The following is a 12,738-nucleotide window of genomic DNA, read 5'->3' on the forward strand; positions in this document are numbered from 1 at the left end:
CTTTTGACTGTACTACCATTTAAATTTTACATGAATATATTTACAACTCGCATAATAAATGATTTCTTAATAGTGTGAAATTACTTTCCCCCTTCTCCTAATGCAAAAGCTAAAGATCATCTCACTAATAGCAGCTGCATTTTTTGGCGTATTTTCATGTAGTAGAATTACTCGCTAAAGCATGTCTACACGCGACATTAATGGACAATTAAGAAAAGTATCCTCTTATAATTATATCAGTTTGTATTATTATATTGAAAAGAACAATATCCTTTACATAACCCTCGACTGCATGACCTAATAATGCAAGTTTATATGAAAGGGTTCACTAATGCCAAATTTCAGTACATGATATTGAACATAAATGATTATTTTTCGTTTCGTTTGAGAATTTAGCCATTTGCTTATTACAGTAAGTATTTGTTCTAATAAACTTTTGTAAATATGTTTACAATTTTCTAACAATTCTAGTAAGAGCTAGAACAATGATACATTTGTGCAGTAATACAGTTCAAAAATTGAATAATTCAATATGTTTTTATCACAGTCAGTACAAATAATTTCATCTCAATTTAAAGACATCACAAAATTTCAAACTCATTGCCTTTATTTCTCATCAGTGGAAGTGTGGAGCGAATTAGAAATTAAGATATTATATAGATCTACAAGGGTTTATAGGTTCTGTATCTAATCAGAAAAACCTAGATACATTTTGACCAGTTCAGACATTGACGAAAAAATCATAGACAGAAGAATGCCGAGCTTTCAGGATTTTTAACACAAAGTTAGAATCACATGAATCAGGTCCAAATAATAATGTCTTTTATTTAAGAACAGGTTGCTGAGCAACTCAAACTAAATGCAATTTTACCCAGAGGTTGCCCTCGTGGTATTTAGGGCTCCAGGAGAAGTTTTTTTGGCATAAAAATTCAAATTTTAAAAATCATGATAGAATATTTTGCAAAAAAAAAAAAAAAATGCTTTATGGTATGATGAAACAATCTGAAGTATTCCATGTGGCACCTGTATTCTTTCAACTTCTTGAGTGGTCATCCTATTCCCTCTCTCAAAGCTGGCCACTACAATTTCTATCCAACATGTAAACAATGGATGGAAGAAAAAGAAACATACCAATATATTATACAGTCAAAAGTCTTTAATCCGGACGTCCATAATCCGGAATGATCTGTAATCCAGACCCCAAAGCTACAAACTTTCTCCGCATGCATCTCCGCATGCGCATAATACGTTTACGCATGCGCGTTTAATGTATAACGGACAGTATAAAGCTAAGCTAAAATTATCTATTTCAGTTAATGTTGCAGATTGCGTTGTTTTTTAATCTTCTAATTGGATCTGGCTAATTATTTTTTGCAGACTGTTAGAGCAATTTTATAAAAGCAAGCTTGAACTTTCGATTATGTCAAAAAGAATTTCCAATTCTGGAGCTACCAAAGGATCTACAAAGCGAAAGCATGTTCCAATGTTCATCAAACAAAAAGTGGAATTGCTGCAAAAAATGGATAAAGGCATATCCTTTGATTCTCTTATCATTCCGAAATATGTTTATCAATTTCACGCTGCTCTGCGGGGGGCAGACGCAATGAACTCGCGGCGTGCAATGAACTAGAAGTTGATCTGTCAGCACTATCCTTATCTTCAGGGCAGATGTTTTTATTTTATTCGGCTTATAATTCCTTACTAAATGTAGTATTTCATCTCGATGTACTCCGTCTTTGATATGACTTAAATCAAATTCCTTGTCATTATAAATATCATGAATACACATAAAATAGTTTTCTGGTTGCAATTTTCTAATTTCGACTATGCATAATGCATGCTTTACGCATGCGCACATTGAAAGAAATGTTTAATAAAGTAAACAAATAAATATAAAGCCATTTTTTTTGTAAATTTTGATAAACTTTAGATAAAAATTGCTCTTTATTTCATAAATTACGGTTTCATATTTTTAATTTTATAATTTCTGCATGCCATCTTACCAGATTTAAACTGACGATCTATAATCCGGAAAAACCGATAATTCAAAAGCGCCGAAGTCCCAGCGAGTCCGGATTAAAGAGTTTTGACTGTATGATATAAAAATAGGTGAAACAACAAACTTAGTTTGGAGTAAATTTTGAATGTTAAATGAAAAATCATTAATGTTCGTACATTTAATCAGTTTAAATTTCACCAGAATTCCCATCAGTGAGTAAGATTCACTAGAAAGCAAAAACTTTTGACATTCTCATAGGTCTTTTTCTGAATGCATGACACTTTTCCACATGCTTGCTTCCAACTAATATGGCACAGCTCACTTCTTTGTGTCATCCATTGCCTTAAAATATAAACTTCCAAAAAACATAGGTTGGAGATTGTGCCCATAATATGTGAATCAGGATTATTTTGTCTTACAGGTAAGTCTTCTGCAAGTGCCATTATTCTATCACAAATATCTCTCATTTAAATTTATAAGGAACTCACAGTTAGGGTAGGACAAAGGAGAAGGTGATCACCAATTTTGAAGCCAGGATTGCAGAAACTAGGAGAAATGTCCACAAAAGAAACTGCTTGATAGTCTATCTAACTGAAATTATCTTAATTCTTTTTAAATGTCGAGCTTTTGCCTTAGTTTTAAAATGAATATGCTTTAAAATTTCTTGAAGAAATATGAAATCAAATGTAACAATCTAAATAAAATAATTTAGGTAATTGTAAAAAATGTATAAATTAATATAATGATTAAATAAATTATTTAAAAGAAAATTCTTAAGTTTAATAATAATATATCATAATTATCACTCATAAATGAGGATATTACACAATCTACAGCAACAAATTGTTACGAGTAAATAATGATAGAATTCAAGATTCTGTATTTTGAATTTTACTTAGAATCTACACCAGTTTAAGGTGCTTTTCTACCAAATTTAAATGTTTACTGAGTTCCTAATTTTTAATAATTTGTGAATACTAAGCCATTTGTTTAAAAATTTTAGGACTATTACTATACAGAATGTGACATTTAATTCAGATGGAACTTTGATGCTGATTTTATGAAACCCTTCTATGTACTGTGATGACACCTTTTCTATTTTACTCAAAATGCATGATCACTTTTCACTCAAATTTTATAAAAACAAAGCCAAAGGTTTAATCTCTGTGATAATTTATTAGTTTAAAGAACACCTGCTTGAGCATTGGCGAATTTGTTAGTATGGGAATTCATTATTCAATACAAAAACTGCCAAATATATTATAAAGAAATATTGTCTAAAGTACAATTTCTTCAATAAGTTTTCTAAAATTATTAACAGTCGCTCTTCATTAATATATGACTAATTGAGGTAATTACAGTTACATTTAAGGGTACAAAAATATGTGCATAAGGCAGAAAATATGCCTTGATAAAAATGAAGGGGAAAAAAATTCTTTTTTTTTTTTAATTACATGCCTCTTCCAAGTATGATGTTTGGTAACTCTAAATGTTTCAAATATTATGACACAGTATAATATTTTAAGTACAGTACAAAGTCTGAAATCCAGATGTCCATTATCCATAATGATCTAAAATCCTCACCTCAAAGCCAAAAACATTTTGGGGGGGGTATGCTTTACACACGCGCATTTGATTTTACCTTACATAATAAAACGTGTGGAGATTTTAACTTAAAAATTCCGATGATTAATCTCATTTACGCACTAAATAAAATACCTCGTTATGGAAAAACAATCATGTAAGCATAAATTTGGGAGATTAATAATTTGGCTCCATAGCCGAGTATCTGCTTGGCTACCATCTTAAAACGAAACATTCACCTATTTTATATCCTGATGCCAACCTGAGGAGTCATTATGTATTTATTATATTGTGCTTTCATCACCGCATGTTTATTATCAATACATGACAGCTTTAGTAATAACTCATGCAGCGATGTCTAAACTTTTTCTATATATTAGGAATTGAATAATAAGAGTATGACAACCTTTTATGCTAACATTATGCTTGGTGATGATTATAGATTTTTAAATGCTCCAAGAAATATTGACGAGGAAAATTTTAACAAAAATTTCTTTTCATATGTTAAAAATAGATTTTGTTAATGAAACTCATAGGTCAAAAGATTACATTTAGTGCTATTTTAATTAACAATAACTGATATGTTATTCACCATAAACCCAGAAGCGGCAACAGAATATGTTGGCACCGGACGGCAGAATTTAGGTAAGACAAAATTTTTGGAATTTGTGGAAGCATCGAGCGGCAAAATTAAGGGATGAGAAGATTCGTATTATTTAGGGAAAGCACTGGGATGCAAAGTTTAGGTGCGGTGAAAATTTAGAACTTAGAAAGGCGCTTTGTAACAGAATTTAGGACTCGTAGAGACTGCACCAGGCGGTGTCTAGTGCCGGCTCTAGATAAAGCCTTAAGTATATGTGGGAGTTTATTCAGGACTCAGATTTATTTTAAGCATGTGCAAGAAATAAACATAGGTATAGTAATTAATAAACTAATACAATTAAAGCTTAATTCAATACTTGGCTTTCGTCACCAATCTTTTGATACACAGCCAATAATGTATAATGGACGCTATTAAGCTAGGCTAAAATTATTTTTACTGATTCTAAGGCATTTCAGTTAATGTAGCAGACTGCTTTGCTCCCTAATCTTCTAATTTGATCCAGCTCATTATTTTTTGCAGACTGTTATTATTACGGCAATTTTATAAAAACTAAGCTTAAACTTTTGATTATGTCAAAAAGAGTTTCCAATTCTGGAGCTGCCAAAGTATCTACAAAGCGAAACCATGTTTCAATGTCAATTAAATAAAAAGTGGAATTGCTGCAAAAGTGGATAAAGGCATATCCGTTTTGAAATTGTACAAGGAGTATGGCATTGGAAAGTCAACTGTATATGACATAAGCAAAAAGAAAAAGGAACTTTTTGAATTTTCGGTGGAAGCAACTTAAACAGCTTACATTAGAAGAAATGTTTAATAAAGTAAACAAATAAGTATGAAGCTTTTTTTGTAAATTTTGATATCCTTTAGATCATAATTGTTCTTTATTTCATAAATTGTGATTTCATATTTTTAATTGTATAATTTCTGCATGCCATTGTACCAGATTTAAATTTATGATCTAATATCCGGAATTGCCGAAGTCCCAACGAGTCCGGATTTCAAATTTTGTACTGTATTAGTTAAATCAATTTAAGGGAAGCGCATGCATTATGTAAAAATTTTATAAGCAGTGCTGTTTCCTATGAAAAACTCACTGTCTGAGGTTGAAACATGTAATTAATAATTTCTAATTAATATTAAAAAAATCACAAATAAAATAAGTTAGATCTATACATACCTTAATGTTACAGCCAAACGATCCTTTTCTTGGATACTTTGAAGATAACTCTTGTTTTCCTATTATATAGATGGTCCAACCAGGGCTAACAATTCATCATACTGATGAGGTGTCATGCGAAAATAATTAAAAGAACTTTCAATGTCATTCAACTGCATCTCTTCAATTGAATTTTCTGCATCCCCTTGCTGCAGTGAAGTCTCAAATGTTGGTTGAGATAGCCAGCTTCTGTTTCTCCTTGTTTGTGATGCAAGAAGTAAAATTAGTTTTAATTTAGCTGAAATAGGATCAATTTTAATTTAAAATACAGTGGTAAGAAGCCAAAATGGCACAGTGCAGAAAATTCAGACACGAATGAAACTCAATGCCGGGAAGTTTTAGGTGGGAACAAAAAGCAGGAAGTATGTTTTCCTCCAAGTTTTCCGATACAAAGAGCCATTTATCATGCATTTACGACAACTTTCGGCGTGGAAATTTCCGTGCTGGTGTGAATTGATGTATGCAGAAAGTGTTTTTTTCTGCTTTGACACTTTTCACTCCAATGGACCAGTGGGAACGTATCTTAACTGTAGTTACTCTATATATGCAACTGTAACCATATTCGACCTTCATATGCCTTCTAGTAATTTTGAAAAGCAGAAAGTACTAGAAATCACTCAGCAGCTAAGAGAAACTGTATAAGACCAACGAGGGCATCAGTTCCTGAGTTGTAGCTGTTAGTTCAGCATCAGTTTGGAGTACTGAGATATCTCCGGATTAGCTTCACTCTTTAGATGCACTTAACATTGCACTGTGTTTAACTTTCTTAGTAATTTGAAGCATTATTACTAATCGTACTCGTGATATTGTGAACACCTGTACGAATATTTTTGTGGAAGGTTCCAGAACTCTTAAAGTATTTCTTTTAATAAAATAAATTGGTGCAATTCTGTTATAGGGACCGTAAAAAATTACAGCAAAAATATATGCACAAAAGTGCCAAATGTAGCAAACATGCCCATTTAACTGTGCACCAAATCTAGCGAATATGCCATTTCACATGATGTAAATTTAGATAGTTCTGCATTTGTAAGTCGCCATTGAAATACTGGTTTAATTTTTTAATTGTTTTTTAATTGTTTTAATTGTTCTTGGTAACACTATGCATCTAACAATTTGGAAATTTCCCAATGATGAAAAGTCTACAATATAATTTTTTCAAAGAAAAACCATCATTCATGATAGAAACTTATGTTCGAACAACTACAAGATGAAATTATGCTTTGTAACTCAATAACGAAATGACAGTGCAGGAAAGATATCTGTAGTGAGAAGATAGGATTAAGAAGTCAAAATTGGTTAGAGGGATCAAAAATCCCCTTCCTTACAACCGTTAGGTTGATCTGTTTTTGGTGTCAGGAGATGGCATCTGTTGAATTTTGTGAAATCCAACTGAAGATGAACCACAGTACTACTGTAGACTGGAACATTTACATGCATGAGGTGTGTGCTGCAACTTTAATTGCTCAGTCTAGGTTGAAAATCGATGTATGTGGCAAAATTATTGAAGTAGACAAAAGCCTTTTCAGTAGAAGAAGGAATAATGTTGGACCTTGTTCTTCTGCTATGATGGTTTTTTGGCAGTTTGTTTTGAGAATCAAATGTTTCTTAGTCGCTGTTCCAGCTAGATCAGCAAAAACCTTACTAAACTTCATAAAAAAAAAAAAAATTATGCAGAAAGAGCATTATTTATACTGACTGCTGAAAATCATATAAGTTGGATGAACTGTGAAATGTTGGCTTTGAAAATTTACTGTCAACCACAACTACAATTTTGTGGACCTTGAACTGAGTGTCATACACAAACAACAAAGGGGCTATGGGGCAGTGCTAAATGACATAATAAACGCTATCAGAGCACTGCTCGACAGCATTTCAATTCTTATCTGTCCGAGGTTATGTACAAGCGTTTGCACAAAACAACTGAAATTTTATCTGCAATGTTGGAAGTTGTCAAATATTTATCTTTGATGTCTTTGTCTTCTGTTTAATTTATGCTTAGCCTTTTTTTATAAATTAAAATGATAAAAAGTGTATTATATGAAATTAACTTTTCATCAATTAAATTAATAATTTGGATAGTTATAATTACTATTATGCTTTCAGTTATGTTTAACCTTTTTTATAAATTATAATAATAAAAAAGTATTATATGAAATTAACCCTTCATCTAAGTTAAAATAATAATCTGAGAGAGTTATTTACTTTTATGCTTCCTTTCTTGCATTTGGGTTATCATAATTATTTTTGACATCATTGGCATCAACAATTTGGCGGTTTTTTTACGGTCTCTATAATGGAATTGTCCGAATAAATATCTGTCATTGGACCGATGTGCATTTAATATATTACGAACCCGTACACACGCAACAATATGAACACATGGTCATGGAAAATCAAAGATAAATACTCTGTGAACAGTGTTAGCTACCATTCCCTGCTAACATATATTAAATATGTTTGCAGTAATTGTAGCTATCATTGTAAGTTTTCATTATAAGTTGTATAGCTATAACAATAAGTTATATAGCTATCACTGAGTTTGTTGTGTAAACTAAACTAAAACTAAACTCAGTGTGCAAACAGCCCTAATGGGCCAAGACCTGCAGTGCCCTGAAATCTGCTTTCTTGACCATGGGCCCCGGGGTGTGTAAGCATATGTCCTAAACAAGTGGTCAGCTTGTCACAGGACTCCTCAGTGTTTAGTTTCCAAGCGAAACCTGGTACTCATTTTATTGACCCAAAGGATGGAAATCAAGGGATGAAAGGCTGCAGTGACCTTGCCCAACCCGGAGTTCGAACCCCGTACCTGTGGTGCTGGTGCGCGATGCGCTAGCCGCTGTTAGGGTTCCCACCTCTACCGGAATTCCAGGATAATCCCAGAATTGAGTCGTGGAAATTAAAATCTCTCTTTTCCCGGAAGGAATTTAAAATAAATATTACTAAAATAAATATTACCCGGAATATCAAGTTTCTCGAAAATAACGACACAATGCGCATGGACAAAATGGTTGAGAGCATTGAAAATAACATGACTGTGCACAGCAGCCAAAGAACGTATATGTCAATACATATTTTTTGCAGCAGCGATCTGCGGTGAGTAAGCGCCTTAAGGGATGAGTAGTAGTTTCATGGCGGCATATCGAGCGCACGTGCCCTCATCTCCCCTCACCCTCTCATTTTCAATTCATTCTTTCATTTAGTCTGCAATTAGCTAGCTATCCACAAACAAGTGCATATTTGGAAATTGTTTAAATGCTTTCATAACAATGTCTAGTGAAAAAAAAGATTCTCATTCTGAAAGTGAACAAGTGCCACCAAAAATAAAAAATAAAATATTCGACGTCGTTTCAAGATAAGTGGTTAACTCAATTTAATTTTCGCGTTTGTGTGGGTAAATTGTATTAGGTATGTTTGAGCTGCTGTATTTTGGCCATGATATAGATTGATGACAACTGGCTTGCATTTCAAAACATAATACATGCATCTTTTCCTTGCCTCTCTGTCACAAGTATGGGGATACCTTGTGTTAAAATCTTCATAGCTTAGTTTATTGCTGTGTTTCAGCACATGTAATACAGTGTGTTTTAAAATGAATATATGTATTTCGAATGCATATATTTATTAAACTGTATGACATACGAATATGAAACTTTACACACATATGTACAAAGCTCTCAAGTTCAGATTACAGATGTTCAATATGTCCTCCATCAGCGACACGAACAATATCACATCGATACTCAAATTCCTCCCATACTCAGGCAAGCATGTCCGTTGTCACTGATGTTATGACAGTACAAATCTAGTTTTTCACCTCTTACAACTTCTATGGGAGTGGTGGTACATAAACGTTGTCTTTAATGAAATCCCACAGGAAGAAGTCACAGGGTGTCAAATCCAGTTACCGTGGAGGCCAGCTGAGACATGCTAAGTCGGCAGCTTCTTGACAACCAATCCAACGGTTCAGTAGAATTTCATTCAGATAATCATGCACTTGCCGACACCGTCTTGTTGAAAAATGAAGTTGTCTTCATGCAGCCTCGGAAACAACCAGTTTTGTAACATAGCAAGATACTGCTGACCATTAACCGTGTTTCCATCAAAGAATGAGCTGTAAACTGATGATCGGGATATTGCACAAAACACATTGATTTTGAGCGAATCTCGTACATGTCCAGTGGCTGCATATGGGTTCTGTAGCTCCCAAATTCGAACATCGTGTTTGTTTACTTGACCACTAATACGAAAAGTTGCTTCATCACTGAACATGATACATTATGCAAAAGTGTTATCAATAACATCAATCATCACGTTACAAAATGCCATACGTGTACGTTTGTCATCTGAAACGTCTTTGCACCGTAATCACAGAATTGCACTTTGCAAACTCGAGAACACAAAATGATTTCTGCTTCGGAGTAGCCATTTTAAACGTGTGATGGTTACTACGCAAAACATAAGACAACTGACATCTAGTGGCTATTAATATAAACTAGACTATGTATTCGTTTCACCAATAGTCGAGCCGAGGCACAGTGATCGATAGTTTGGACAAAATAACACTTTGTAATATGTATATTCTTTTTGAAACATGGTGTATAACTGACAATCTAAATAGATTTGTGTTTTGTGCTAGAAGATAAATCATAATGATGTTAATTTTATTGCTTTTGTTGTAATAGTATGGATTGTTGACAAGTATTGCTGACTACCAAGATTGCCAAGATTTCTTAAAGGGAAAATTTGCAAATATATGTAAGTATCTTTATTATATTTATTAAATTGACTTATTTTTAAAATATTTTTCATGGTTCTTAAAAATGAACAACATAATTAATTTGTATATATTTTGAATTAAATATTAAAAGTTCTTAATTAAGTAACAGAGGGAAAAACAGTTGTAAAAGATCCATTGCATTATTGATCCAACTGGTGAGAAAATTTTTAAACGCTATGAATTTACTTTGGAATTTGAGTGTAATATGCATTAAGGTTTTGAGAGACCATGTATTTACATTCAATGAGCATGTTATCAGTAATTCTGAGTCTACATAATTTTTTCAGTTCTTTTAGTATTTTTATAAAATTAACAGAAAATGACATTTGTCAGTTCAACTACCAGATACACACTGTCTTGCTAAGTGTAAAAATTTCCCAAATATTCTTAGCCGTCAGGAAATCCTCAACCCCCCCAACTATATGCACTCATAAGATCACATTACCAACTTAATTTTTTTATTTTGAATTGTAAAAGTCATTTTGTATATATCACTCTTAAAAACTGAGAGTTTTAATAATAGATGTACTATTTACCTTTAATTTATTATTTATAAGATATTTGTTAGCAGTAATTGTAATATGTCTAATTTAAAGCTTTTCTAAGCATTTATACCATTAAATTCATTATTCATATTCAGAATTAAAAGATGATTGTAAAACTATGACTAACTGTGCAAAACTGATTGGAATTCCATTGATTATAGTTATTGTTGATAACTATATGGTATTGAATGTATGCAAAGCAGGCAAATCATAAAATGAAACATGATCAGTTTTATGTATATACATATCTTAGTTAAATATAAATACTTTGAAGGTGATCAGATGTTCTTAAGTCTAAAAGACATCAGATAAAGGTCAGAAGCAGCGAAATTTGTCAGAAAGCTGAATATTTCCTTTAGGTGCGATCGAAAAATCTGGAACCAATTTTTTATGTATGCAAGCAGTCATATTGCTAGTCAAGGCCTGAGAGTAACTGCAGCATCTGTTATTTTTAATAGCCGACATTAATAAAGCGTTATTGCTTTCTCTGCGAATTCAGGCTCATATTTACATTAGCCTAGGCATGGGGAAAAACCATGATCACCATCATGTAGCCAGCCCTTTTTTGGGGATTCAAACTGTGAATGTTCATTTATTTGAATCATTCAGCCATTAATGGGCATCCTTCAAAATTAATAGTAATTAAATTATAGAATAGTTATAAAAATGCATATTTCATATTTTGTTGCCTATTTGATGCTGTAAATCAAATACTATTCCAATTGTTTATGTTTTACATTGGCTTCTCTTCAAAAGAAATTTAAAACATAGAGATGGGGCAAATCATAAATTTTCATGTTTTCGTTAATAAAGTTTGTGAGTTTTAAAACATTCCTGTAATAATTAGATGAAAAAAATTACTTCCTGCCAAAAGTTCTTAATAAAATCAAAATTTGAGGTCTCTATTTAATGAAAAACTAATTAAAAATGTTTTCAATACAGTTTATTAAATGGATATAAAGGGCATTTAGTAAATGAAATAAATAATTAAAATTCTTGAATCTCAAGATTTATTTTCTCAACATAATTTTAAACAAGTAGTTGAGCAGCAATTAAAATTTTAAAACATTCATGTAATAATGAGTTGAAAAAATTGCTTATTGCCAAAAGTTTTTAATAAAATCAAAATCTGAAATCTGTATTTGATGGAAAACTAACTAAAGAATTTTTTTTTTTACTTCTATATTGATTAAATGGATAAAAAATAATTTAGTAAATGAAATACATATAATTAAAATTCTTGAATCTCAAAATTTGTTTTCTCAACATAATTTGAAAAATTGTATTTGAGTAGCAATTTAAACTTTTTATAACCTTCCAATTTATTTTTAAATTAAGTCTCGGGGAAGGATTGCTTAGAGATAATGTAGGTAATCACTAAATGGAGATAATTATATGATTTCCCCCAACATTAAAGAAAGTAAATGTGCTGTTTTTTAGAGTTCACAAAAACACGTTAACAGTGTTTCAGAGCTGCTAAGAATTTGATAATAATGGCCCAGATACCACTCAAATTGCAGCAGTCGCTCTATTTTTTAATGAATATTTATAGTGAAATTTTAGTAAAACTAATCATTTCAGTCTTGGGCTTAAAACGCTTAAGAGTTTTTTGGGGAAAGATTTAAAAAAAAAAAAAAAAAAAAAAAAAAAAATCAAGTTAGAGGAGGACCCCCCCTCACACACACACATACAGATTTCAGCTTTTGAATCTCAAATCATTTTGAGGATTGTGGAATTAAAGAAACCCATTGTACTATCCATAATGAAGAGGTAAAGAGCATACAAATTATGTTGGTCATTGTTAAAAATGAATGGATGTTTTTAACAGTGTTGCTTTTTCAATTTTTTAGGCATCTGTAAGTTTTAGGGTTGATTGATGAGAGAGATCTTCACAATATTTTTCTTTAAAGTACAATATTTTTAATGTTCTCAACCTTTATTTTTTTTTCCCATGCATCCCTTTCACCATTGCTATATAATCATCCCTCCTTTCCAAAACAGGAAAAATAC

At 31.9% G+C, this 12,738-nt stretch overlaps 1 protein-coding gene across 4 annotated transcripts in view; it reads left to right on the forward strand.

The window, feature by feature from the left end:
* LOC118203973 (uncharacterized) overlaps positions 1 to 12,738 on the forward strand; it is a 159,518-nt gene that overhangs the window by 48,626 nt on the left and 98,154 nt on the right. For all 4 annotated transcript variants that reach the window (XM_085811431.1, XM_085811432.1, XM_085811433.1 and 1 more), the window contains exon 3: positions 10,089 to 10,161. In XM_085811431.1, the coding sequence (XP_085667557.1) occupies positions 10,089 to 10,161 (73 nt within the window). The remainder of the gene's footprint in view (positions 1 to 10,088; positions 10,162 to 12,738) is intronic.

Source organism: Stegodyphus dumicola, chromosome 2, assembly GCF_044657685.1.
Source record: "Stegodyphus dumicola isolate Sdum_Otavi_A_Nest chromosome 2, ASM4465768v1".
NCBI classification, from domain to species: domain Eukaryota; kingdom Metazoa; phylum Arthropoda; class Arachnida; order Araneae; family Eresidae; genus Stegodyphus; species Stegodyphus dumicola.